Below are 27,911 nucleotides of genomic sequence, written 5' to 3'. Positions count from 1 at the left end.
TATTTATTCAAATACAATAATATTCAATAGTTTTGTCGCATGAGGATCTATGGATTTCAAATCCTGATTTTTCTTATTCACAATTCCTTTGCTAGGAAATTCAGTGCAGAAGTCTGCACCCCTCTCTGAAGGGTCCTATTTTAGAGTAAGGGTCAAGGCAAATTTCGGACAAGAATAAAACTATTAGAATGCTATCAAACTAACAAGAAACAACTTCTCATTGTGGAATAAAGGATCCAGTCCATGTTTGTTCTGAGAAGTTTTTTTTTTTTTTTTTTTTTTTAACATTAAAATTGTTTGATTCTGTTAGTGCTATTAAATGTAGAGCCATTATCTTCAGTCAGTCCCATACTGATTAGCAGCAGTATCATTTTTTCTTTTAAATGAAAAGATTATAGCCCAAGAGAAAATGCAGAGAAGAATGTGCCACTTTAGCTAAAGAGAGCCCTGCTATTGAGTTACTTGTTCATTTATTCAGAATATCTGGCTGGTAATAATATCTGAGAGTTAAATCAGTGGCCAGTGACTGTTCAATTGGTCTAAAGTGTGGATCTAAATACTGTTTATGGTAAGCATAGACCATTTAAAATTGGATTCCACGTTTATGAAGAACCAACTTTAATAGATCGTGCTCATCTCTTTAGTGAGTTTTTGTCTTTTTTAAAATATTTTAAAACAGGGATGATGCTGAGATTCGCCACTGTTTACATAATAATATAATGTAATTTCTTTATTTTTATATATCCTTTCATAGTGGACCACCATCACAAAGCACTTTACAGAGGTAGGCTGTGAACTGTACATTATATGCAGAGTCACTTACAATAGGACATTGATTTAACATCTGCAGGATGGAGCACGAGGAGGTTAAGTGGTCACACAGTCAGTGGCAGAAGTGGGATTTGAATGGTGAACTTCTGGTTACAAGCCTTGGACTTTAATGACTGGACCACACTACGTGGTTGAGATCAGTTACATTGATTGTATCATTGCCCAGCTGCTAGAATTCTCTAATAGGCCTCTGCTTTTTTAAATCCATGTATTTGTGACAGTCAAATGGTTCTCTTTTTAAACAGATCTTCCATTTATAAACCTTGTATCTGCATCTTATTTGTTTTCTGTAGAAGATCACAGATGGCAGCCACAATATGTTTTTCTCTGTTGCCAGTTACCCAGTTACCATTTCTTTTTGTTATATACTGTGTGTGTGTTTGTCTCTCTCTCTCTCTCGGATTCTGGGATGTTCATTTTAATTGCAGTGCTATGACAAATTGGCAGATTAATTATATTCCTGTTTCTGTCATGCACACTGATAAAGGCTAGCTCAAAACTATAATATATATATAACATTTCTATTTTAAGGAACAGACTGTCATCCAGGGTTTACACCAATAGTATGACTACACAAGATTTTAATTGTGCATTGGTCTCTTTTGAATAGTGTGAGTCTATAACTCTGCAATCTGTTTCCCATCTTTATTACAAACAAAGAAACATAATAGCTTTCATAAAAGAAAAGAAAATGTGAAAACATTAAAATGGGAAAATTACTTTGGGCTCCGATAATGCTTTCTGGGCATCTTTTAATGATTCTTTGTACTGGATGATTACCATTTTGTTGTGGTATTCCAATACTATCTTGATACTCGTGAATAGATACGTTATACTGTGTTTTGGTGTAGTGGCACCATATGCTGGGAAATAAAAATACCATGGTGTAACATGAGCTGCATGCTGTACAGTTGTTTGATCCCTGTTCTTTGTTTTTTTATTATTAAATATTGTACCAAGCATGTATGTTTTCATCTGTAAATGTTATCAGTATGTTAAGAACAGATTTAATCAAAGCTTACACAGAAAGCATAAAGCAGGTAATGCAGCATTAACTAATTCAACCTTCATTTTGCAACATAGGTACGCATGGCCAAAGAGAATGACTCCTCTTGGAAGCCTACTTTCATTGTTAAACCTGACGGGGGATCTCAAGGGGATGGAATCTACCTCATTAAAGACCCCAATGATTTCCGAATGTTGGGAAGCGCCCACAACAAGCCTGCAGTAATCCAGGAGTACATTGTAAAGCCTCTACTCATAGACAAGCTCAAGTTTGACATCCGATTGTATGTCTTGGTGAAGTCCCTGGAGCCTCTGGAGATCTATATAGCAAGAGAGGGGCTTTCTCGGTTTTGCACAGAGCCCTATCAGGAGCCTAGCCAGAAAAATCTGCACCAAGTTTTCATGCACTTGACAAACTACTCTCTGAATATCCATAGCGGTAACTTCATTCATTCTGACAGCATGAACACAGGGAGCAAGAGAACTTTCTCCAGTATTCTGTACAGGCTGTCTTCCAAAGGCATTGACATCAAGAAGGTGTGGTCAGATATTATTTCCCTGGTTATCAAAACTGTTATAGCACTGGCACCAGAGCTAAAAGTCTATTATCAGGCTGATATCCCAGCTGGAAAGCCAGGGCCAACATGCTTCCAGGTAAGTTTGGTAATAAAACCATGACCATTTTTTTTTTTGCTTGCATAGCATTTACGTAAAACCTGTACAAAATTACTTATAAAAACGACATTCTACACGCAAGAAACAAATAGATACTGTATTTAATCTTGAAATCCATTATTTAGTGTCTTTAGTTGTCCATCTCAGTTCTTAGTAATACTGAAAGGAACTTGGATTCAATTACAGTTTTTTTCAAAACATTGAAGGTGCTGAAAAATGTAATCTAAGTTTCTTTTAGTATTCCTAAATGCAGCTTTATTGAGTGTTTTGAAAGCAATGGATGACATAACAGTTTCGACTAGCTGTAGTAGAGATTAGTTCTGGCTCAGTAAAGGCTATTGACTTTTTAAACTTTAATAAAATTGAGTCAGATACTAATTACAACATGTTCCACATGTTAATTGGATTTTTACTTTCTATAGTGCTCGGAATACCTTATCAATATAGTTTTCCAGGGCAGCCTAAAACTATAATATCCAAGAAAGTATAAATAGGCTTTGAGTCAGAACCCAGTACACTGTGTGAAACACTCTTTTGGAAGATGAATCATTGAAGACTCGGCTGGTTTAAGATGTAAGAAAGGGTAGGTGAAGTTGCTGTTGTTCCCAATAGGAACATCATACCATCAAAAGACAACAGCTGCAGGCTTTGTTTTAATTTGCTATAGTCTGTCCATCACTGCAAAGAAGAGAATGATTTTATACTGTCACTGTTTACACAGTAGAGCTGTATATATACTGTATTTGTGTTGCTTGTATTAGCAACATAGCTGCAAACTACTTAGCACAGAGGGTAGGACGGGATAGAAAAAATGGAAGCTAAGTAAGCATTTAGAACAGGAAGCTTTTTTTATAGGAAGATAGTTATAAATGCACGGAATAGTTTGCATTTGGCTAAGTGAAGCAGTAGCAACTAATTCACCAGGAACATTAAAAAACAATTATATTTTGCCTTATGGAATTAGATTCCATTAGATGGGGCAAATGGTGTGCTAGGAAAAAAAAGACCAGCCTTGATGGGCCGAATTTCTAAATATATATATATATATATATATATCTATATATATATATATATATATATATATATATATATATATATATATATATATATATATATATATATATATATATATATATATATATATATATATATCTGTTTGTTGTGTTGTACAGATATTAGGGTTTGACATCCTCTTAATGAAGAACTTGAAGCCTGTGTTACTGGAAGTCAATGCCAATCCAAGCATGAGAATTGAACACGAGCAAGAGGTGAGACAGCTGCACCTGTTTTCAATTCATGAATAATGGCCATTTTCATTTTAATATCCAGACTGCATTTCTGTATATTAGGCAAAGATGATGCGTGCGGTACAGCTGAAGTTGCAGATTCGCATGCAGTACAGCTGAAATTGCAGATTGGTCTGAATTCACTGAATCAAAAGGGTTAAGTCTAAGTGAAGCAGCAGGGACAGTAAAATGGGCTCCCATTGCAGTTTAAGCTGTTTTAGTTTTCTCTGTGCTTAACCTAAGCTTGTTACTTGGACACAATGGAATGATCAAACTGTGTATTTCCATCTTTGCTACATAAGTGGAAACGGAACGTGGGGGTTTGAGAATGGTTTCTGATAGGTGCTGTATTGCAGGTTGCTCCAGGAGTGTTTGAGTATGTCCCTAGCGCAGTTGATGAAGAAGTGAAGGTGGGGGTCATCAGAGACACCCTTCGACTGGTGGACCCAACCCCAAGGAAAGCCACAAACAATCAGTAAGTCAAATAGGAAAACAGAGGAGTAATGTGTGCACTGTCTGTTTAATTGCATTGGCACACCAAAGATGGATTCCTACTGAGATGCAACTATGACTTCACAAAGGTTATGAGTGTGCACATTTTTTCTTTCTCTTTAACAGGAATATACTGTATATATTGGATATTGAATTTTTTATTTATTTATTTATTTACTGCAAGTCACTTAACATTATTTATAGTCTTTTTTTTTTTTTTTTTAAAGGAATAAAACTATTTAACACTATAAACCTTGCAAGAAAAAAAAATATGATGTTACTTTTGTTAGTCAGTTCTGCAAGTCCTTGAACTATTAAATATTATGCAACTTTCAAGGTTTTTTTTTCTTCAAAGGCACCTCGTACCACACATTTGCCACTTAACATAATTCTTCCATCCAACGCATTGCCCTAAGCCAGCAGCTGAGGGACCATGAAACAGTCCTGAGGCTGTCCCACCATCTTCACAGCTCACAAACCGCTCACTCGTAGGACAGCAAACACGGTGTACAGACATAATGGGAAAAGACTGCAGCACATTCACACAAATACTGTCTAATCTTACAAATACAGTTTTGCAGACCAACGTAAGGCTGTTGTTGGATTACATGCGTTAAAAAAAGGTTGAAATAAATACACTGTGAATAGACGTTTGACTTGCTAGGACATGGATTAAGTGGAAAACTTTGCTAGCGGTGGGGTCAGCTAGCAAAGATTTGTCATGTTAGGGCTGTGTCGGTTTTTTTGGAGAAAAAACAGTGTTGTGTCCAAAGGTCTTTTGCGACTACTGTTGGGGCTTTAGTGATTGATAGTAGCCTTGCAGCACACTAATACAGTTCAGTGTATTTTATAGAGTTTCATCAATGTTGTACAGTAGATTGAGTTTAGATCTTCCCCAAGAGGCAAGCAAGGACAATGAGGTACAAATAACAAAGTAAAATGGAATATCGCAGTAGACGCTATGGGGAAGGTCTATTCTAATGCTCTAAACAATGGCTGATCTAAATAGTGCCGCTCTCGAACTCTGCTGTATATTTATCCAGGTCCATTTAGAGTTATTAAAAGCAATTCGTAATCCATCCTGAGGTGTTCTCCCTGGGGTTATTTATAGACCCATTATGAACATTACTACATACCGTATCAAAATACAGAAAGGAATGGGGGTTTGCGAAAAAAATCTTTACAGAAATGAAATGTAAAAGCAGGTAAGTGGTTTGGCACCTTACTGTACCTGCTACATCATGCATATTCCGTTATCGCCTTGTCAAAATATGAACTTTGTTTGTTTTTTATGACAGTGGTTTTGAAGTAATAGATGAATAGTACAGTAGAGGTCTGTAGCATTACATGCATCTAAATGCAAGTAACATCAGATTTCAACAGGAGTGGAACCCCTAAACTTGATGCTTGTAAAAGGAACGGTGCCTCACTGATAATTTACCATGCCTGTGTCTTTTGCCACAGATGTATTAGCTTTGCCAACCTTACGTTTGCAATTTCATATTAATTTAGCAATAAAGAGCGTGTCTGGCAGATGTGCAGATTACATTAAAAAGACAGTTCATGCAATTTGACTTCAGTTTGAGCTCTGGTGCATTATTTGCTGGTAGCAGTGGGTTTAAAAAATAGACTGTCATTGAAAATAATCTTTTTCAAGGAAAGCTTTGCATTGGATTTTTTTTGGGAATAGATCTGAATTACAATTAGATGAGGCAGTTGCTGTTGTAAATGATTTTTTTTTGTGTAATTATTTACGAAATTAAAATAAATGAAGCATAAAAAATGTATTTGAGCATTAGGAAACATCATTTGAGCACCTTATTAGTTGGAAGAATTAACACGCTGGAAACATTTCAGTGATTCATTTCTTATTCTTTACGCTTTAGGGAAGGTTATACACAAGATTGCTCTTATCTTGCTGTATTATCAGGGGAAGGCAGAAGCCACATTTTACCATTAAGTAAATTTATCTTGTTGCTGAAAATCAATTTCAAAAGTTTTTAATATCTCTTTTGAACAGACCTCAATCTTTGTAACAGTTTTCTAACGGTTGTAGAAAGACAATATTGGCATCAAGTCATCTTTGATGATCATGGGTTGACAGAAAATCTTTTTTTATATGTGAAGGTCAGGTCAGTAAATCCTATTGATTTAACATGCTCGCTGGACAACAGGACCTGTTTTTCAGTGTATTAGTGCCTTTAGGTGTTGCTTTGTTTGATTACATTAGTTGGTTAATTATATCTGCCTCATCTGTTTGTGATCCAGGGCTATTCCTTATTATTTGCACCCTACTCCCTCTTGTACAGAATTTGCATGTTAATTTGCCACACTACAGATCTCAACAAACAAGCTCCATGCATCATTTAAGCACCCTGTCTGCCTTCCTGTATATTTCCCAATACTATCACTTTGGAAAACATACAGTAACCTGGTTGTTTTAGGTAATGGTTGTTCAGAAAGGGTAAGGCGTGTGGAAGGTTTAGCTTTTTTTTTTAAAGCAAATACACTGTTGAGATTTCTGAGCTGCTTCATTGTATGAAAATAGTTGTTTAAATGTAATTGCTCATCTTCACTCATACACTTCTGTTTCTTTCACGCCAATATATCAAACCAATGGCTGTTCGATGAAGGTTCAGTATGGCGTGCATCATGTTGCAACAAGCTTGAGTGCAGACACTCTGTGAATAATTAGGTAGTACATCAGCTGTCAGTCCCTGGTTGATTTGGTATCTACAGGCCTTTCACACCAGTGTGATGATGTTGAAACTATTTACATAATTGTTGCTGCAAACCATTCTTTTAAAAAATTTAAAAAAAAAAGGTTTACTGTAATTAAATTGCTCATTTGTAACCTTTTTGCTTAGAATTCAGGATGTCATAAGCTGTGAGCCCTTTGCAACTTAAGTCAGAAAATTGTTACCATAAAGCCCCTGGGTCTTGTTTTAAAATGATTAATGTAGAAGTCTGTGCAGACTTTGTAGTGACTAGACTTGCTAATGACATGGGATACTTTAAACAGTTATATCCCAAGCATTAGTTCAGCTTTATTTATTCTGTGGTGGCGGAAATCTTCTTTCTCATATTGAGCATCATTGCTTAACTATTTTATATGCACCACTTACTGATTTAGTAAGTGAGTAAATAAACCTGAAATTCACTGTATTTCCCAGGAAAAATAAATCTCTGAAAACTGCTATTCAAAGCAGTGCTTGTGATGTATAGTAAATGACGTGGTCCTCATTCAGTGTTGAATATTGGAACCTGTATAATATGGACCAGGCATCCTACAGAGAAGGGCCACACTGTGCATGGGAGAAAACAAGTAGAAGAGGGGCCTTGTGATACGACCACACTGGACAAGACTGAAGGTAACAGGGGTCTTCTCTGTGGCCCCCAGGACAACAGAGCTTACCATCCTTATTTAAATGCAAGCAAGTGTCACATTAGCTCTAAGATTACATTTGAGTTGTGTAACGCTATCTGTATATCCTTATAGAGGCTTTAAAAAAAAAAAATAAAGTATGATAACTATGTGCAGTTATGTAATGCTAAGTCTGCTTTAAAAAAAAAAACATAAACCATTTATCAGATTATTATCGCCGTTGTTGTTTGTTTTTTAAGTCTATAGCGTGCCATAATTCAAATGTAATCCAAAAGTATGCACAGGTCCATTCTATAATGGTGCATCTGTTACACTGAGAAGTGTTATATCACATAACTAGTACTTGTTCTTCTGTTGTCCAGCTGTCATTTATTGCAACATATCTGTGTAAGTGTTTAGTACATTTTTTTATTTTTTTATTATTATTATTTTTCATTTGTTTTTAATCAGTTTATCATCTGGCAAGAACGTACGCCACAAGGAGTAGATGGAAGTATGGATTTTTTTTTCCCCTTTTCCTTCCGTACTGTAAAGTCTGTCAGTTTCTTCCTTGCCCGGGGAATTAGGATGTCTTGAAAATGAACAACGAGAAAATAACAATTTCACTGTAACAAATATGTATTGGGTGCCGCTACTGCAGCATCCTGGCTGTATTACAGATAGATCTTTGCAACATTGGTAGCATTGAAATGCAAGTTTACTCAAAGCCAGAAGCACCTGCCAAGTAATGTGTCTCGGGTCCTTCCCTGTCTTGCACAGTGTTTGTAGTTCTGGAAGATGTTTGCATATTCATTGTGTCTGGTAAACGTGCTTTACACACCTGCATTTACTAATTAAACGGTTTATTCTGAGTGTATACATACTACTCACTGAAACAGTGTGGCAAATTACAGTACAGTTTGTGTATAATCAGCGGCATCATTTGATCACCATCCCCTGTGTTTAATATTAAGTGTAACAGTGTAGAAGGAAGTAGAGGGTGGTGGTATTGACTGCGCTCATTACCAGGGTAGTAACACATGTTGCACTGTAATCCCTTGCTACAGTATGCAAGCATTCCTATGTATTCCAGAGATTACCCCTCCTTTCATGTTATTTTAAGCAAAGTGTTTCGTTAATATGTCAGCCTATTTACATATATTTAAGACAGACTATTTTTAGGAAACGGAAGAATGAATTAGGACATCTCGAACATGAGCATCGAGTGAGTGGAAAATAACAATTTGACTGTAATAACTATCTATTAGGTGCCACTGATGCAGCTTCCTGGCTTTATCACATAAATCGTACACAACTTAAAATCTCCAGAAGCACAGACAAGGACACACGTTTTACTGGACCAGGGATTAGAAATATATTTTCCATGAAGTGTAAATTAACTTAATCACCTGGTGTGGAAGATAAGCAGCATTAAACCCAATTCCCTTAAGCATTATTAAAATTACAAGCCTATTTAAAAGTGAGTTCCTATTTTCTCTGAGTTGCCTTCCAAGAGATAGTATCTGTAGTAAAGTTTTAAAATGAAAGTATTGAGGACAGCAAGTTAGAGAGCACGTAATTTAGCATCCTGGCAGACCTGACTCCCATTTCAATATAATAATTACCTTGACCCTGGAAAGCTAGAGGCTTTTCAGTACTGCCTTGTGTATTTCTCTTGTTAACTACAGCCTCGGTTAGTTATTCAATGTTAACTACAGTCTATAAAAGCACTGTGGTGACTGGATAACTTGGCTTCACCCAATTTAAAGTGAAATTAAAGTCTGAAAAACAGTAGCAGAATGCTACAGTACTTGGGAGAAGGTTATGTTAATGGGTTTTAAAACCTTGGTTAGTTATTACCCCTTTGAGGACCAAGTGCCACAGAAAAAAATCTCCATTTAAATAATTTAAGCCACAAAGCACAGACAGTAGATAATTGAACGTGGGATTTTCTGCAGTTTTGTTGAATGTAAAGTTAAGTTTTCCCTTTTTGTTAAGAGTATGAATCCAAGGGAGGGTCTATACAGTAGATAACTGGAAGGTGGGAGATACCTGGAATTTTAATTCTCAGTGGAGAATTTGGTGAATAACCGTCATGGATATGAGAGGTACAGTATGAATGCTGGTAGATTTTATTGTGTAAAGTGTGGACCCACAGTATGTAAAATGGTGTGTTTGAAGTAGAACAACATTTCACATTTCTGTGGATTAATCGTTTGGGGGTGGGTCCTCAGACTGGATGTCTCATTTGATAGAAGGTTTTGAGCCAAGAACGCTTCGGAACCCTTGGCCTACCTCTAAAATGAAATTGTAAAGCATGGGTATGAAATATCTTAACTAATGTATTCCTGTTGTTGTCTAGATTCACTCTGTATCATTTTCTGTTTCTGTCAACCTGTCCTAGTGACTTTTTAAAAGAACCCCTGTGGCGTCAACATAGCACCGAGATTCATGTCTTGCCTCCAGCATAATTTTGTACACCCAAATGTCACCATTAACACCCCCTCTAACAGCCCTTGTGAATGTGCTGATTAGAGTTTTGCAAATGTTCAGCATTTCAGGGGGGCAATTTCCCTCTTTATAGGGTGGGGGGTAAATGAGAATATTCTGTACATGCAGAAGTCCATGCAAAGCGACACAGATAGGCCATTCATACATGAAGCAACTGCAGCCATCATCAGAAGGTATTGATGCGCTGACATTATTCAGTGAAAATAATTAAATTCCCTGCTAACTGAAGATCACAAACCGTAGATACTATTGCACTATCAAGTCGCTTTTGTGCTAATCCTCGGTAGACAGTACTGGCTCAGGGCAGTCTGTAATTAGAAATTTGATTTAAAGTAATAAATCCTGGTTTCTTCCTGTCGTACGTCAGGGTTGACGCCACGACTATTACTAGAAAATCAACGTTTCTTTCTTTTTTTAATACTTGTATTATGACGCTATTAAGGTCAGCAGGGCCCAAAATATCCCATTACTCTGGCTGTCGTTTAAATGCATTCAATTACCGGGAATGAGAATTTTAAAGCTAAATTAGATACCAAATGAATTACCTGTTAAGTCGTGCCGTTGAATACAGGAGTTGGCTTGGTTTTCTCAAATGGTAAGAATTTGTCTATATCCCTATAGCATAGTTTGTTTTAGTTTTAATCAATAATATGTGTGATAGCAGTATTGTTTGCAGTCCAGTGCTACAGTTTTGGAGATGTATTAGTATTTCCTTTTAGAGCCCTAACCAGCTTTCAGCTTTCAGCTTTCAGCGTTGTTAATATGGATGGTAATTACTGCCCACTGTTTGTATTTTCCTCCATACCAGAAGTCATATTATTGGCCTGTAAATACTTTACAATACAGCTTAAAGGTTACAGCTCGATGTGGCCTAAGCGTTAACTGCTGTTCTGAATTGAGTTATCTTTCCTAGACCTGTGTGCAGTGTAGAGTTAATGAGAACCTGTTCTTTCTTTCCTGCAATACGATTGTGACTGTAATTCGAATCCCAGCAGCTAAGAGGAAATTTGAAATATTAAACTTGCAAAGGTAGCATCTTTACCTCCGTGAAGATGATTAAGAATCATGCTTGAGGCGTTAATAGTTCAGAAGATGTGGGTTGTGGAACATCATTTTTAAACTTTCACAGATTACATTAGTGGTTCTTCAGCACAGAGGTCTTGGGATAAAACTATTGTTATTCTGGATGCCTGAAAGGCCCCGGTGACAGTGATCATGGACCGTGCAGATTATAAGGGTCCCTGAACGTACTTATTAAAAGATTGTCGGGAGTTTCACTAAAAGGTTACCCCATACATGTGACATATGGCAAGCCAGATTACTATGTAGAGACATCTCAAATTGCATTTTAATATATCTAGAAATATTTAGAGATATCTAAAAATGAAATATAGATATCTCAAATTGAATAATGTAGAAATCATGTGGATTTTGCTAGCATGGTACACAAAACTGTCATTTAAAGATATCTTAAAATGAGGGTTTCAAAAATATCTCTAAATCATCAGAAGATATCTCTAAATAACTTTCTTTTCATTTGGAGATATCGGTAAATAGACAGGAAGTTCATTCAAAACATTGAGCATTTTCGCAGGAAGTCGTTTAGAGATCATCAAATCACTTCCTGTTAATTTCAAGATATCTCTAAATGAACAGGAAGTTATTTAGAGATATCTTCAAATTATTTAGAGAGATCTTTAAATAATATAGAAATCATGTGGATTTTGCTAGCATGGTGCACCAAACTGTCATTTGGAGATATCTTGAATTGAGGGTTTTAAAGATATCTCTAAACCATTTAGAGATATCTCAAAATCACTTCCTGTTCATTTGGAAATATCTCTAAATCATTTACAGGTGTCATTTTGAGGTATCTCTAAATGTATTTGACAATCTTAAAATGATTTAGAGATATATTATTAAATATTTGTAGATGTCTTCAAATATTTAGAGATATCTGGAAATGATTTAGAGATATCTCTAAATGAATTTGAGATATATCTAAATGATCATTGGGCTTGCCATATTACGTGCCAAAAAAAAAATGAATAGCTCACGGGGCTTAATTGGTCTTCCTTTAAGAATTTAACTTCCTCAACAATTACAGGCATTTGTAAAACAATTATTAATACCAGAAAGTCTCCTAACATATACAGTACATTGGGAAGAATTCTGATCACAATTATCATTGCAATGTTTACAAAGTGAATAAACTCATGTCAGTTTATTGATCCAGCCAGGAGCCTTAGGCTACCTCCAGAAGGATCTTATAATGTAATCAATCATACAGTGAGGTAATCTGTGCAGTAGAATTCCTATTACACCTGTATCCACTAGCAGTTTTTCAGCACTTCAGTAGAAAATATTATAGGGATGAGGTCACCCTAAAGAGATACAAGTTTTGCTCCCTGGTGTGTACACCATTTACAGCAGACTTCTAGTCTAGACAATATTTGCTTTCTCACTGAAGCTGTGAAACTTTGGAATTAAATTTTCATTTCAATTTTTTTTTTTTAAATCTGTAGGTTTTCTATATTCCTAAACTGTCATGTGCTTTTTTCTTGGTTAAATATATTATTATTATTATTATTATTATTATTATTATTATTATTATTATTATTACTGTTTTCATTGGTGACAGACTTTACAACTATAATTGTAGTTTACAACTACCAGTACTGTACATGAAAGAAAGCTTTTACTTAACCCTCCTATTATGTTCAGAATTTAGGTACATCTGTTATGTTCTTGGTCATATTGACCCGATGCAATTTCAAACTTATTTAAAACAGCCTTAAATTGATTGTCTGTTTTTATTTGCAAAGGTTTGACTCTTTTTTTTGCTCTTTTATCCAGGAGCTATGATAAAACTTATTTGACTGCCACTCTGGGAACTCCTCATTTTGGAATGTCTTTACCAGTGAAATGCTGTTGCAATATTGACAGAGAAAATTAGGCTCTGCCTTGTAGATTTATATATTGTTTGTTTTTTTGTTTATAAATATCTCCAGACAGGAGGCAGCCATTTTCAGAGATAATAATTCAAATATAATAATAATAAAATAACAAATTAAAGATGTTTGTTTTATTCCTGCATACAAATCTACATAGATAAATGCCACGGGTCACAGTGACCCGAAACAGGTGACCTGTTCTAAAAAAAATAAACATCTCAAAGGTTCAGTTTTCTATGTATAAGTTCATGACCCCAACTTAGGAAAAGTCCTAAAGTAAAGTAAAAAAAAATAGCATTTAAGCTAATTGGAAACTAGAGTCGGGTCAAATAGACCCGAAACCTAATAGAAGGGTTAAGACACTGCAACAATGACTGAAAGTAAAAAGGGAGGTTATTTGAATGTTATGGGCATCACAACAGTTTTTATTTTGTATGCAGTAGAGTTTGTCTTCATCTCAAATATGAATTCCAGCAGATTTACTTTGAAAATTCATTATTATTGACTGACGCCCCAAGCAACAGAGTTTCTTTTTGATGGAACCAACTGAATACAAACAGTATATCTAATTGCAATATCTGAACACAAACTCTGATGAAAGCGTAGCCTCAGTTCCGTTATTTGTATAATTCTTTATCTTTAGCGGATGCAACAGCCCTTCAGCTATTTTGCATGTGTCAATATAAGTCATCGAGAAAGACTTCTAGTCGCAACGTTTGTCATTGAACTTAAGTTTCTTTTAGTGTTTCTAAATTCAGCATTATGGAACGTTTAATATTTATGGATGAAGAAATAAGTATTGGTGGTTCAGCATCTCTGGTTTAAATCCTGCCTAGGGGCATGTGTGTCTTTTTGCATGGATAGCCCATGGTCGGTACCATATGCTTTTGAGATTTGAATGTTGAGTGGTGTAAAACTTGCTTGTAGAAGATGGTAACCTCCCTCCCCCCTTCTGACTGCTGTGAAATAGACCTGCCCTGACTCACTGCATGCCTTCATGTGTGGGTCAGGTAGAAAAAGGTGAAAATGCTGTTGCATGGTATGGGTAGGTGGCTATTAAAGATTGTAAGGCACCTTTCTTAAAAGCCTAACTGTCCTGCTTAATGTATTGCAAACCAAAAAAGAAGACATTATAAAAATGGCAGTTATAACCAAGCATTTACATCATAGATGGCTCATTGACTGTAATAAACTAGATGTAAAATAGAAATTGATGTTAGTGCAGAAGCGGATTCTGTCTTAAAGCTTTTCCAAATGCCAATTATTAACAGACATTTGCTTTAACCTTACATGACAAATTAGACGACCCGCGAGAGATTTGAAATGTATTGCAGATGTATTGCAAATTCCATTTCTTTTTCGCGTGTGTGGGGCTATTATACAGGCAAGTGTCGTGACTTGTAGAAAAAAAAAAAGAAATGCAATTGTAAAAGTAGAGATTATTGTTTAGCAAGTTAGGGGATATATTACGACAACTAATAAACAATAAAGAGTCTGTGGCAGCTCCTGATTGTGTCTGAATTTAATATTATGTCGCATGCATATAGATTCGATATATGCTAAGATATATGCTCTTGCACCATTAAGGAATAAATACAGTATACCTTAGGATTTTACTGCATTTCTGGATGCTGAGGGTCAACACTATATACTCCCAATGGCACTTGGCAAAGCCGCTTGTCTTTTGATGTACTTTTTTAAAATTGCGTTATGAGTTATGCATAGTTAATCACCACTGTGAAGTCACTTGCAAAACATCAGCTGCGTTTTCCATGCACTCCGTGGTGGAAAATGTATTTTTAAAAGTCAACATTAATGCATTGCAAATCACAGCAGAGGCTATTTGAAGGGGTTTCAATCACAGGGTATGGGGAACTGCAGCACAAAGGAATGTCCACCAGAAACTGTCTTCAGGGCATCATATGATTGTTAAGGGTTAAGTTTAGGGTTAGGTATTGGGTTAGAGTTAGGTTTTAGGTCAAGGGTTGCTTAAGTTTAGGGTTGGGTTTGGTTAGGGTCAGAGTGGGTTAATGTTGGAGAGGTGCTGAGTTCTGGAAGTGAAAGGTTTGCCTCACTGCCCTCTCACAAGTGTCATGGGATGGTTAAAGTAATAATATAAAAAACAAACATTTGTTTATCCTCTTATCTGAAGGATAGCATCTCTCATACATGATTGATGGCTTTCCATCCAGGCCCAACTCTTGTTCGCTTTAATTCTAATTTTGGATTTGCTCTCTGTCAGAGCAGACTACAAAACACAATCCAATTGCAGTGATTTACTCAACACCTACACCTGCTGGACACACAAGCCATAGCAGCTCACTCAAATGAATGCACAATGCATATTTACAAGTTCTAATAAGATCGGCATACCTGAAAAATGTACATAACATTTGCATTCCTGTATGTACAGAATAGATTGTACTTTACATAGTTAATTTTGTATTTGTCTGCCTTGACTGCAATCATTATCTTGCTGGTTTTAAGACATTGCACTTGCACGTGATTGATTTATTGTTTTTTTTTTTTTTTTTTCTGTACAGCTATATAGCTGTAAGAATGAAAGGGTAATTTCACTTCTCCTTTTCAGCAGTTGCACTGCAAATGTTAGCTCTAATGATAGCCTTAATCGACAAAAGAGAAATGAGAAATACAATACTGTGATGAGTAAATATGTAGGATTCACCGGGAATATCACAATGATCTTGCGAAATCTTTGTTCTAGGGATTAATAGTGACAAGTGAAATTAGAAGTTGTATTGCTGACTTGGATAATTCCCGCTTTTGCAGCTAGCTGCCACATCAAGTAGAGAAGTCAATTGGTTTGATGGTCATTTTAAAATAATTTCCCTTTCATTATGGTTCTTCCCGGCAGCCTAAGAAACATATGAGTGGAATGGACAAGTCAAGACTGTGTATCTCTGAGACTTACTGCAATCTTTTTCTCAGTGTGCTTCTTCATTTATATACCCACACAATAAATGCAATGTCAAGCTTATCTACAATTTCAGTGCTACTGCAACAAATGTGTTTCTGCTACAAAGAGCAATCACAAAACGTATTGCTGTACGTTCATGTACAGGTTGTAATTGACCTCTAGGAGCAGTAATGTAATGACTCGCTGCAGAAGGGTTGTTGTCTATGCCCATATGCCAGCCAGTATATTGTGGCAGTTCAAGGGTTACAGCACATTAACAAGCAGTAATACATGTAATAAGTGAGTTCTATATTAATTATGAACTGTTAGCTCTTGAGTTGTACCCTTAAGTAGCACTTGAATTGAGGCACTTACAAAAAATGCATAAGCTGCTAAAGTTTAATAGATGCAGACCTCAAACTATAATCGCCCAGCACCAAAGCCTCTTGCCTAGGGCTCATCTCCAATATTACGAACCATTTGAAAATAATTATAACAATGGACAAGCAGGCTCTGAAATCCCAGGTAGCACAGCAGTAATAGATACAAATGTATCTTGGTTTTTATTGTAGCCTTTAACATCTTGTCTTGCCAGCTAAATGTAACTTCAGGAGCAAAAGGGGTGTGTGTGTGTGTGTGTGTGTATATATATATATATATATATATATATATATATATATATATATATATATATATATATATATATATATATATATTTTAGGCAGACTGAATGTGATTTGCATATTTAATAACGAGAGATTTATACAAGGGATCTTGTTTGTGTTCTCATGAGACACATAATTTGTATTATTTTGTAAAGCTATTCAAAGCTAAAATATGTCCAGTAAAATGGTGTCTTTGTAGATTGCATTAAGGAAAAAAAGGCAGGAACATACCGTATTCCTTCAAATTTAAGACTAACTTTTTTAAACCAATTTTATCTTCTCAAAAATGGTCTTAAATTCGAGTACAGTATAGTGATGCATGTATTAAATTTGCCAACAAAAGATGTGACAGTCTGAGTACACACACAGCAACGTGACTGACTGGCAGTTGAAGGGTTCCGTAGTAGTTATCCCGTGGAGCGGACAATCTCCTCTTCGAGGTAAACAAAGCAAGCTTTTGCTCTGCGCCCGCCTGTGTAGCTATGGCGATGGTGCAGTAGCCTCAAACTGGCGCTGCTGCGTTCTTAGACAGGCGTAGGCTCCCCAGGCACGCCCCCCCGGGCACACCTCCCGATCAGCTCCGCTCCGGACAAGCCTTCCTGCTTACCACAGCAGCGCAGCGACAGGGTCCTCTCTGTTACAAAGCGACATTAGCTTCCTGAGGAATTCGAAGAGAAGCTTTTACAATTTCAGCGTTTTGTTATTAGGCTCAGTTCTAATCAGACCCCCATATTTTTCTACATGCCCAGCAATACCACAGTTCACATAAACAGAGAAAAACATGTGTGGAAATGAGAAGCAGCGCAATACTCTGTGTGACAGCAGATGGTTGCAAATTGCCTCCATTCATCATTTTATTATATGAGTAAGTGCATCTTTGCAAATGCATCATTATTTGATGGGAAATTTTGGCTGGATCTTAAATTCCAGGGAGTCTTAAATTCGAAAGAATACAGTATGTGGGTTTACGTTCTATGCTAAATCAAAAGGTTTGTTTTCACCCATGAATGTTAAAATATAATGGGATCAATCAGCAATCAGTACAACTCAAGCCCAATTGTTAACTCAAGTTAATTTGTAAATATTTATTTAATTTACCAAGATAATAATGTCTTCGCTGCATGGGGTCCTGACAAGATGACTGCAAACTACAGCGATACAAATATAAACACACTCAATTTTTGTTTCCATATTCCAGTCATTAAATGTTATGTTTTATTCTGTGGTCTCTCTGTATTTTATTGGGAATGTTTATGTACAGTAATTGAAGGTGGTGTTGACATGTCTTTGTTACCATATACAGAAACGTATAGTTTCCAGGAGTTCGTTCAACCTATAAATTTTAGTGTTGGAACCAATTCCGTTGCACAGCCAATTCTATTTCAGGTGTTAATTTCATCAGTATTACACAAAATCACAAATGCATACATGCTTTCTAAAAGTATGGATGTCTTTGGAACAGATTGTTGTTAATATGATAATGTGTTAATTGGGCCAACCTTTCCAACCTCTTCTCAGCTTCTGACAAGATTAGCATCACTTCTAGACAGTTTGATCCAAGTTACAACTGCTAATGTGATAGTCTGCATATTTTTTAATTTGGCTTCATTGTCAAAAAAAATAAAATCTGTTTTATGCCTGTTGTGCAGGGTAGTGATATTCACACAGTACACATATACAGGGATATAGATTAAGCATGCGGGTAATGATACAGTACATAGGATAGTCACAATGACATTTTGGCATTAACCCTTTTTCTTTTATTTTGAGAACTACTCATCCAATTGTGATTTGGCATGACCATTGCTCAGAAAATTTCCTTTGCAGATTTTTAAAAATGTCTACCGAAGGCTAGGAAACCATCTGTTTAGTTTTGAACGATCCATGTTGTATAGTGTTTGCATGCTGTGGATATAGGTCATGCTGAATAGTACGTACCGATAACAGGTTGCGTTTGGCTGGGATTGCATCAGAAATGCAAGAAGACATATCGGATGCTGGGTCCTCGGACAAGTCAGAGCAGGACAGTGGAGTGAAGGAGAACAATCTGCCCTCCCTCTGTCTGAAGCAAGTGTTCCCAAAGTATGCCAAGCAGTTCAACTACCTGCGCGTCATTGATCGGATTGCTGAGCTGTTTGTGAGGTTCCTTGGAGTGAAAGGAACAATGAGGCTTGGCCCTACTGGATTTCGAACTTTCATAAGGTACATCACTGTCAGTGTTTCAGACTGGGAAGTTAATTTTGTTTGAAGACTGTACTGTCAAAGTGAAACAGTGGCAATAAGTGTGGGGCTGGATGTCGTAGACACAGGTCTGTCTTTTATTAATTAACATAGTGGACAAGAAAAGTACTGTGGTCAAATGCTGTTCTGCTTTGAAAGTAATTTTCAATCCATCCTATTTGTTTCCAAATGATTTGTATTAGAGCTCTTGTCAGCCCCTGTGAGAATCGCAGCTTGCTGGCAGAAATCTGTCTCTGCAAATTGTTGTTTCTTTTTTTTTTTTGATGGAAGTAGCCCAGTAAGGACCCGTACACAATAGGGAGCGGTCAAAATTTGAACTGCAGAAAAAGAATGGAAAAGCAATCAAATGGTTACCATTATAAGTATCTGAAGGACATTTTTGATGTCAGTCATATTTATTTGGACATAAAGCCCTGGGTTCATATTATTTCATTTTAGACAATATAGCTGACAACAGTATCAGTTTAATATGGGAACAAGACTTTTACAGCCTTGTTTTGTGGTGCAGATTTGGGACTCTGGTGAGTGTTCCATCCTATGGTTCAGCAAATACTTTAGTGGCAGCTTTATGTGTTCAGACTGTAAGAATGTTCCTAATTCATCCTTCACTCTTTGAAGCTGTGCGTTTGTACCTTTCAGGAACTGTAAGCTTAGTAACAGCAACCTGTCGATGGCATCTGTGGATATTCTGTACATTGACATCACAAGGAGATGGAACAGCATGGGAGCAGAGCAACGGGAATCTGGTAAAACACTTTGACATCTCAGAGTTTATGTCTGAACTTAACTTATACTTTCAGTTAGCAGAGAAGAGTACTTTTTCTTTAGGTTTGTAACATTTAGCATACACACAGGCAGGAAGAAAATTCACCACCCTTTTGTGCTAAAATCAGGTATTCCACTCTGTTGTACTGTCCCAAGTGTTTCGTGCATATTAATGTTGTTGAGCTTGAAGAGAAGAACAGCCCAACATCTTGAGACTAGGCAGATATGTGCCTTATAAATAAATACACTGCCCAGTAAACCTTAAACCATGATGGTGCAAAGTGCAGGCTCTCAGATTGGAAAACTTTTCATTTGGACACGATTTTTTGGCTGCTCCGTTGGTAAACTAAAAAAATAATAATCATGCTAACCTTTTAGTTATCTTTTGGTTCAGGCAGAAAAATGTAATTTGATAAAATGAAAATCAGTGTGTTGAGAAAGATTATAACTGTATATATATATATATTTTTTAATATGCAGGTTTATAATTAGGAGTATAATCTCCTTGAAATAAACGTGATGCCTGGTATTTAAAAAGCTTGATGTAAATTGTACCCTCAACACATTTGAAAGAAATCCTATTTATTGTAAATCTGGAGAACATATTTCCATTCCATCATATGCTAAGTGAGTTACTTGCTACCTATAGAGTGCGGTTTATTGAGATCCTACCCATCATTGTGAAACCTGAAGTGGGAGTCCTATTATTATAACCTCTGTATTGCTCTGCTTTTATTTTTCAGTTTTTTTCTTCTTCCCCTTCCTTTCTGTCATTGAATTCCTAGTACTTCATTCCAAGACAGTAAAGTGCTCTAGGTAACATCCCTCGCTAAAACTACTGATTTGAATCTGGTATATTCTGTACCTCCAGGGTTTCCGACAAAGAGAAATGCAATTAAAAATATGTCAGCTCTTCAGACATCTTTGTATAAGCCCCCCCCCCCGGAGACAAATTTGCTCATCAGAGAAGTGACCCAAAAAAAAAGACAGGCAACGTATTTCATTCTTTTTAGATGAAACATCCTGACTAGTGGGGAAAGTTCATGCTGATGCTAGCGATCCACCAGTGTGAAGCAGAATGAGATCAGACGGTCTCTAGCTTCTATCCTCAGACGTCTTGCTAGCACGGAAACTTAATTAGAATCCGGCACATTTGGAAGGGTTTTCCCTTTAGTTCAGGACGGAGGTTGTGGCTTAATAGAGTTGAGAAGTCTGGTGTTGTGCTTTGGTACTGTTCACAGCATGCGGCACAACATGAATTATGTTATTGATGCTTCCCTCCTGGCACTACATTCATACACACACACACACACACACACACAAAACATAATAAAAAAGACATTCCCTATAGTAAAATTTTTCTTAAGATTTGACGCTAGAGAATGAAAAATGAAACACATCCTTTGTTTTAAAAGCATTTATGTGCCCTTTCACACATCCTGTGCAAATATGTACGGCAGTTTGCACATTTATTAGAACACCCCATTGCTTCTGTTGTTTTCATTTGCTGTGCATATGAAATCAACCCACTGTAACTGAAAATCTTGGAACATTGTCAAAATAGACAAATTAGTGATTGTCTAATTTTAATTGATGACTTTATTAGGCCACACGTGCAAGCAATTTCAAATAGTAAGAGAAAAGGAACACATAGCCACAAATGGTAAAATGCATGCCAGTTTTTAGAAGTTTTTTCACACGATTGCCTATTGTTTCTATATCACTGATTACACGTTGAAAATGTTTATTCTCACACCCAGAGGTTTTCATGCAGGTAGGTATATAAAGGATAGTAATGATAAATCTTGAAGTGTTCCAATAAGTTTGCACACTACTGTATTGGTTTGTCACCTTTACACCAGTTTCAGTTTAGTCAGTTTTCCATTCTAGCTGTGAGCCCTCACAAGCTTTGAATGTTACAGTCAAGCTACAGTAGAAATATATTCTGTACTGTGTGTCTTGCAGTTCACAAGAATCACCCAATAGAATGTTGTATAGTAGATAATGTTATTAGTATTCCATCTTTATTTGATTGATTGTTTGATTTACAGTAGATGTAGCATGTGATTAGTAGAAACAGATGAAGATGACAGTCACAAATTTTTAGTCATTAGGTGACAATTACATGTATAAATATAATAAATTAAATTACAAGTTCTGTAGCAGTGTCATGCTTTTTGTATTCTAGTTGTAGTTTCCTATTGCACAGTCTCAGTCATTGCCGTAGTTTCCTTAATTATGTATTTATTTCTGTTATACTTTGCTATAAGTAAAGAAATATAAAGCATGGATAAGTGTTGATAGGATGCCAGCTTTCTTTTCCTATTACTCTTTGGCAATGACAAATCTTCCGACATAAGATGGTTATAAGAGGCATCACTCTGGCTTTTGCAGTGGATGCTGCAGCTGGGAACTAGAGAATGTCAACACCTAGCAATCATTTCAGAATCGTTAATACAAATTTAATTGAGGGAAATAAGTAATTAATCAAGTCAAAGCAATCACAAAAGCTGAATCCATGTGAATCTGAAACAATGTTGGGCTCCAATTAAAGAACTTGCTCAATTTTTTTTTTTTTTATCATTTTGAGGTTGTTAAATGAGTACGTTATCCGATGTCTCCCTTCCTGATGGACATAGAAAAAACCGTGCCCAAAAGATTCTGTTAAGGTTTTGGAAAAGCATATTGATGAGCATACCAGCACAGGTTTGTGGTCTTCTGGTAAACCCCAAGCAGTCTCTGATAAATTCCCATTATTCAGCTACCACAGCTTCCTCTTCCTACACTAGTACAGGATTTATATATTTTTAACTCATGTCATTGTAAAATGTTTGGATTAAGCTTTACTTACCGACATTATAATCGCTTTCAGTGGATGCTTGATTGGGAATGCATACAGTAAAGTGTAATGTCTAACCAAAAAAATAATACAATCTGTGCAGGCTGGAGTATTCAGATTGCAATGATATGCACACTGTTAGACAGCAGGGTAGAAGATGAGCAGGTAAAGGCCAGTTCTCTATAGCCCAAGGGGGGGGGGGGGGGGCAATCTTTTGAAGACCACACCTTCCTGGTCTGAATCATCCACCATCGTAAGAAACTTTAGTGTTTACAGTTACATAGTTGTGTTTATTGAGCTCATGCTCCAGTGCAATCTTTGCACCAATTTTAGTCTTTATATAAAAGAAAGAAACCAACTGGCAATGTTTCAGGAGTAGTTAGAACAGCATTAGGTGTCAAGTTGACACAATGCATTCTGTATTTTTAGTTTGGAGACAATATCAAGTTTTGTTTTATTAAAACTTTGTGTTGGAGGAAAAGCTCAGATGAGTCACTCAGCAGAGCAGCATTGATCTCATTTCACCCAGCCATGACTAACAGCATGATTCTGTACAGCTACAGCTGCTGTCCCTAGATAAATCCACAGATCCACAGGGTTCTCTCCAGTTCTGCTGGAGAAGGTTCTCCGTTTCCGTGAATACGCTGTTATTTTCAACTTTCTTTGAAACAAAATTAGCATCATATCTATATTTTTTTTTTTTTTTGGGGGGGGGGGGGGGGGGGGGGGGGGTGCCTTATTTATTTATTCACCACTGGATATACTTTATATTCTATATGTCCATAATGGATGTTAATGCTTAACTCTCATGATCTTTTATTGCTATTTAAATATAGGGTACGAAAAACAACATCCTGTCATTTGAGATATTTATACTGAGAAGCTCCCTCAGCATGCACTCATCCCCAAACAACCCCATCCAGCTGAGCTGGATAAGAACCGTTACTCATTAGAACCTGTCCAGGGTGAAATAATAGCCATGTGGTGTTTAGGGAACAAACATTTTTGTTTGCATTTTTACCATTTTATCATGTATCTTAAACAGTATCAATATTGAAATGTAAGCTACACATTTGCATTTTTTTTTTTTTTTTAGTCATTTCACAAATACAGACAGGAGCAGCTTATTCCTGATAACATGGGTTGGTGCAGAAAGCTTCCAGGTACAGATGTTAAATGATCTCCTGCGTCCCTGTGGGGTTGAGAATTCACAGAGTCTGGACAGGACAAGTGTTGTCATGTGAAAGTGTTCTGTTTAAATAAAAAAAAATCCTGTTCAGAAAAAGTCCATTCCCTCAAAATGATATCAGCAGCCTGTGAGAAGGTCAAGTTATTTCTGCCACGCGCCATTCTGCTGGGTTTTCAATCAATGTTAACAATGTATTTTTAATTATTGTGCTACTGTAACATGAACCAGACATTTACAATTATCGGGAAGCCAAGACCTTGAAATAATCCTTCTACAGTAAGCCATTTTACATTAACTGATAAGAAAACAGGGTTATGCATTTTAATGTAGTTGGGTGAGCCAGTATAATCATCACCAAGATCTAGAGAGCTTTCAACAAAATGTATTCAGTAAGAGAATTAGCTCAATTCCCTTGTATCCGCCACCCACGATGAGTGCAATCTGAGAGAGCTTACAGGATAGAAACACAGATGCAAATTAGTAAAAGGACTACCAATACATCAGTCCACCAAGCACAACCATTTTATATAATGCCCTCAAGTTATGAAATGTACTGTATCCTCATTATACACATAAAAACTGTGCAGAAATATAAGAACAGTTATCCATTGAGGACGGTCTGAATCATCAATCTTTATTTACTCGCATATTCCCATCACTACTAGAATTTATTTATTTAAAGCTAATGTTACCGTTAAATTTTTGTCATAGGCAGGGAATATGTATGTATTTAAATCTTTAACGATGAAAGAAATCCCTAGATATGTAACATGATATGTGTACAAGAGTGTCCTGACTCCTGGGGATGTACAAGAAAGTACAGCAGTGTTATTTAAATTAACACAGAATTTTTTTTTTTTTTTTTTTGATACTGTGTTTCATCTCCTCTATCCTTTTGGGATTCTGTTTATTTTTGTATAGCACCACTTCACAAAACATTATGTGACACTTGTAATTCAGAACATAGTGGTGCTAATTTAAAAGAACGTAGCTGAAGAAGAAATAATAAAATACTGTTGTTCACAATTATGAAATATTAGGACCAATGTGATCTTGACAGCTAGAGTGATTTTTTTTTATTGTAAACAAATAAGAACAAATATTATAGCAATAGAATACTTAATAAAAGCTTATTATTTAGAAGATACTGCAAAATCTAAAGATTGTAATTTTAGCTAGTCCATTTAATCGGTGACTAAAAATAGCTAGTTTGTCCTTCGTGAAAATCAATACATTTGTGGATTTATGAACAACCGCCAATGGTGTATTGTCAAAAGCAGTAACCATCTCATTTCTGAACTGCATTCATATAGTTTCTTTCAAAACTAGAACTAATACAGATAATTCTGTGTAGTACTTTGCAGGGTGATTTGCAGATTGCTGATGTTTTAATGCGATTGCTTGGTTCTGTTGAGGTTCAGGGATTGATAACATGAGTTCTTCTGTTTTACCTGCAGGGATGTGTTTGCAGGCCTTTGTGGAAGCCTTCTTCTACCTGGCCCAGCGGAGGTTCAAGTCCCTCCCTCTTCACGAGCAAGTGGCGGCACTGGCTGACCTGTGCGGAGCAGCAAAGGGGAGGGCAGCATTAGCCTCCTGCCAGCCCGAAGGAATTCATTCAGTGCCAACTGCCCCAGTACCGCCTCATTTCAACTGCCCAGCTGCGGCCAGCAAATCTGTAGATTACAGGTTTCATCGACCTGTACTGCCCACTATCAAAGGAAACTGCATAGAAAACTCTGCCGTTAACTGATCTAGGTTCAGACCTAGATGACAGCAACAGCTGAAAAAGGGTCTCCCATTAAGGCTGCTGTTGACATTCATGGCTGGGTTTTACACTGCATTCATACTAGCCTCCGCAATGGATTGCAGATAGAATCAGCAGTAGCTGATCAAGGAAAGGAATTGGTGGATTTTGCTTTTTCTTTTTTTTTTGTTACGCACTGTTATTTATCTATTGAATTTACAAAATCCACACAAAATGCGAGCTACAGCATATATATTATGTCTCCCATGCCACGTGTGGATATGCAGTACTTTGAAGTCTTATTTATATTAGTATTTATATTGGTATTGCTTAATGCCACAGTAGTCTGGAATTTATTTAATTATGAGATTAAGAAGTGTAAGGTTTGTGTGTTTGAGGTCTTGTTCAGGTCAAGGCAGATGCAACTGTAACTCAGAGTTTACTGTGTGTTATGTTATCAGTCTTCCAAATGATTTTATCTCTTTGGAAATGGACTATGAAGGCACTATAGTCTGTTCCACATGGTAACATTAACACACCCACCCCATCCCTTCTCTTCCTTTTATTAGGGTGTCAAGCTTCCTTTGTTTTCTGAATTCATTATGAGAAGCAAGATGTTGAGTTGTCAGTTTGCTGTTAATTATGGTTATATAAATAGCTTACCCAGCATTTTAACAAGACTTAAAAAGGAATCAGTATCACATAATGGCGCCTGATTCTCAGTGAAGTGGTTCGTTTTTAAATCTTGCTTTCTAATATTTTATTAAACTTGTCTTCAACACTAGTGACATTAACCATTAATCATTGATTGCTGCAGTATAATGGGTCACGTTATGTATTAACCAGGAACAATTACATGTTACACTTGTAATAACTTAATACGGATTATGTATCGTTATGATTGATTGAGGTGAGGGTCACAGTAATACAATTAGTGACTTCAGTGGCAGTTATTCTTTGATTTTAATATAAACCTTTGCCTAATTCAAATTATGCTCTTTTTTAAAGTGTATTCTGTATTATATATTCTCTTATAAATAGATGCAAAGGAAAATGCTGCATAAGCATGTGGTTGTTTATAAAAATCAAAATATACTCTATATGTAAGAAGTGATAATGCAGCTGAGTAGCTTTCACCAGGAACATTTTATACAGAAACAAACAGATAACAAGCCTTCCCTTGCCTTCCCACAGTATTCCTTATAAAGGCGTTGCAGACAAAATGATATATCAGATGTACTTTCACTTGCCTTCCGTCACAAGATAACCTGTTTGCTTACTTTGTTTTGCAGACACTGCAAAAACTATATCATCGTCATATAAAAATAACTAACATACATTCAGATAATCTGGTACATAATTGTGACAATATGAAGCCATGCACTCAACCTTGCTTTTATTGGCTTAACCAAGGCATTCAGTCTGTTTAATTGTTCTATGATACTACCAGATCTGGTTAAGATAGCTGATTGGTGCACTGTCCAGTACAATCAATATGGTGATGAACTGTATTCAATTAATAGAGGTTTTCATACATGAAGAGTTTGATTTCAGCCTATTACAAAAGATTTGTTATGTGAATTGAATGGCATTTTGTATCCGGTATAGAAGCACAGTAGTACAGTCATCTGAAGTATTGCTTAGTATTAGCTTCCAAAAAATAGTCTGTATGGCATTCATGAATTGATCTAGTTTTCCTGGTCATGGTAAATTAAGCAGTGGACTTGTATGCCCTGAGTGCCACATGGTTCACAAAACTAATAGCCGCTGTTGTCAGCCCTACTGCTGGTGGAGGCGGCAAGCAGAAGACTGATGAACACTCAAGACACAAAGGCTCTGCCTGAGTTACTGTCACATGCCAGAGCAGCTGAACATGTGGGTGTTGCTTGACCCTTTTGTCAATGTAATGTGTTTTGGGACGTTCTCCCACTGAAAAGTTGTAGCTTTGTGATCTGTCGCATGTCATATTTTTCATACATTTGGCAACGTGTCTCCAGCCAACAGCCAACAGTTTCTGTCATGTTGTGATTAATCCTCACTCAGGCAGGCCTGTGAGAATTTATCTCTGATTTGCAGGCTGTAGATTGGGGTCCCTTGATTCCATTCCTCAAGTTCTTCATTTCTTCAAATACCCCTGGTGCTTCAACAATCTAAGCTGCTGCACTGCTGAGCTGCCATGCCAGAGAAAACATATTAAACACTCTAGCAAATGACAATCACGCTGTCCAGATTCTTTATCATCCTCCATCCCAAGACATGTAGTTTGAATCATTCGGTTATGGCTGAATGGTGGTGCATTGATTTAAGTCTTTATTTCTTCTTGTTTTTATTTTATTACACTCTGTAAATTAAACCTTTTAAAAGGCAATGTTTACATTCTCTGTAATAAAATGAATGTGCAATATTTTCCCATCAGGTGGCACCGACTGCTGT

General features: G+C 36.5%; 1 protein-coding gene across 1 annotated transcript in view; it reads left to right on the top strand.

Moving 5' to 3' along the window:
* The window catches only part of ttll11 (tubulin tyrosine ligase-like family, member 11), a 34,308-nt gene extending 6,614 nt beyond the window's left edge, over positions 1-27,694 (top strand). The window contains 6 exon segments of the mRNA XM_041238562.1: positions 1,915-2,490; positions 3,684-3,779; positions 4,154-4,272; positions 18,648-18,902; positions 19,581-19,687; positions 25,192-27,694. Of these exon segments, the coding sequence (XP_041094496.1) occupies positions 1,915-2,490; positions 3,684-3,779; positions 4,154-4,272; positions 18,648-18,902; positions 19,581-19,687; positions 25,192-25,484 (1,446 nt within the window). The 3' untranslated portion in view covers positions 25,485-27,694.
* The last annotated feature ends 217 nt before the right edge of the window (positions 27,695-27,911 follow it).

This window comes from Polyodon spathula, chromosome 49 (assembly GCF_017654505.1).
Source record: "Polyodon spathula isolate WHYD16114869_AA chromosome 49, ASM1765450v1, whole genome shotgun sequence".
Classification (NCBI taxonomy): domain Eukaryota; kingdom Metazoa; phylum Chordata; class Actinopteri; order Acipenseriformes; family Polyodontidae; genus Polyodon; species Polyodon spathula.
This window is presented reverse-complemented; position numbering and strand designations above follow the sequence as displayed.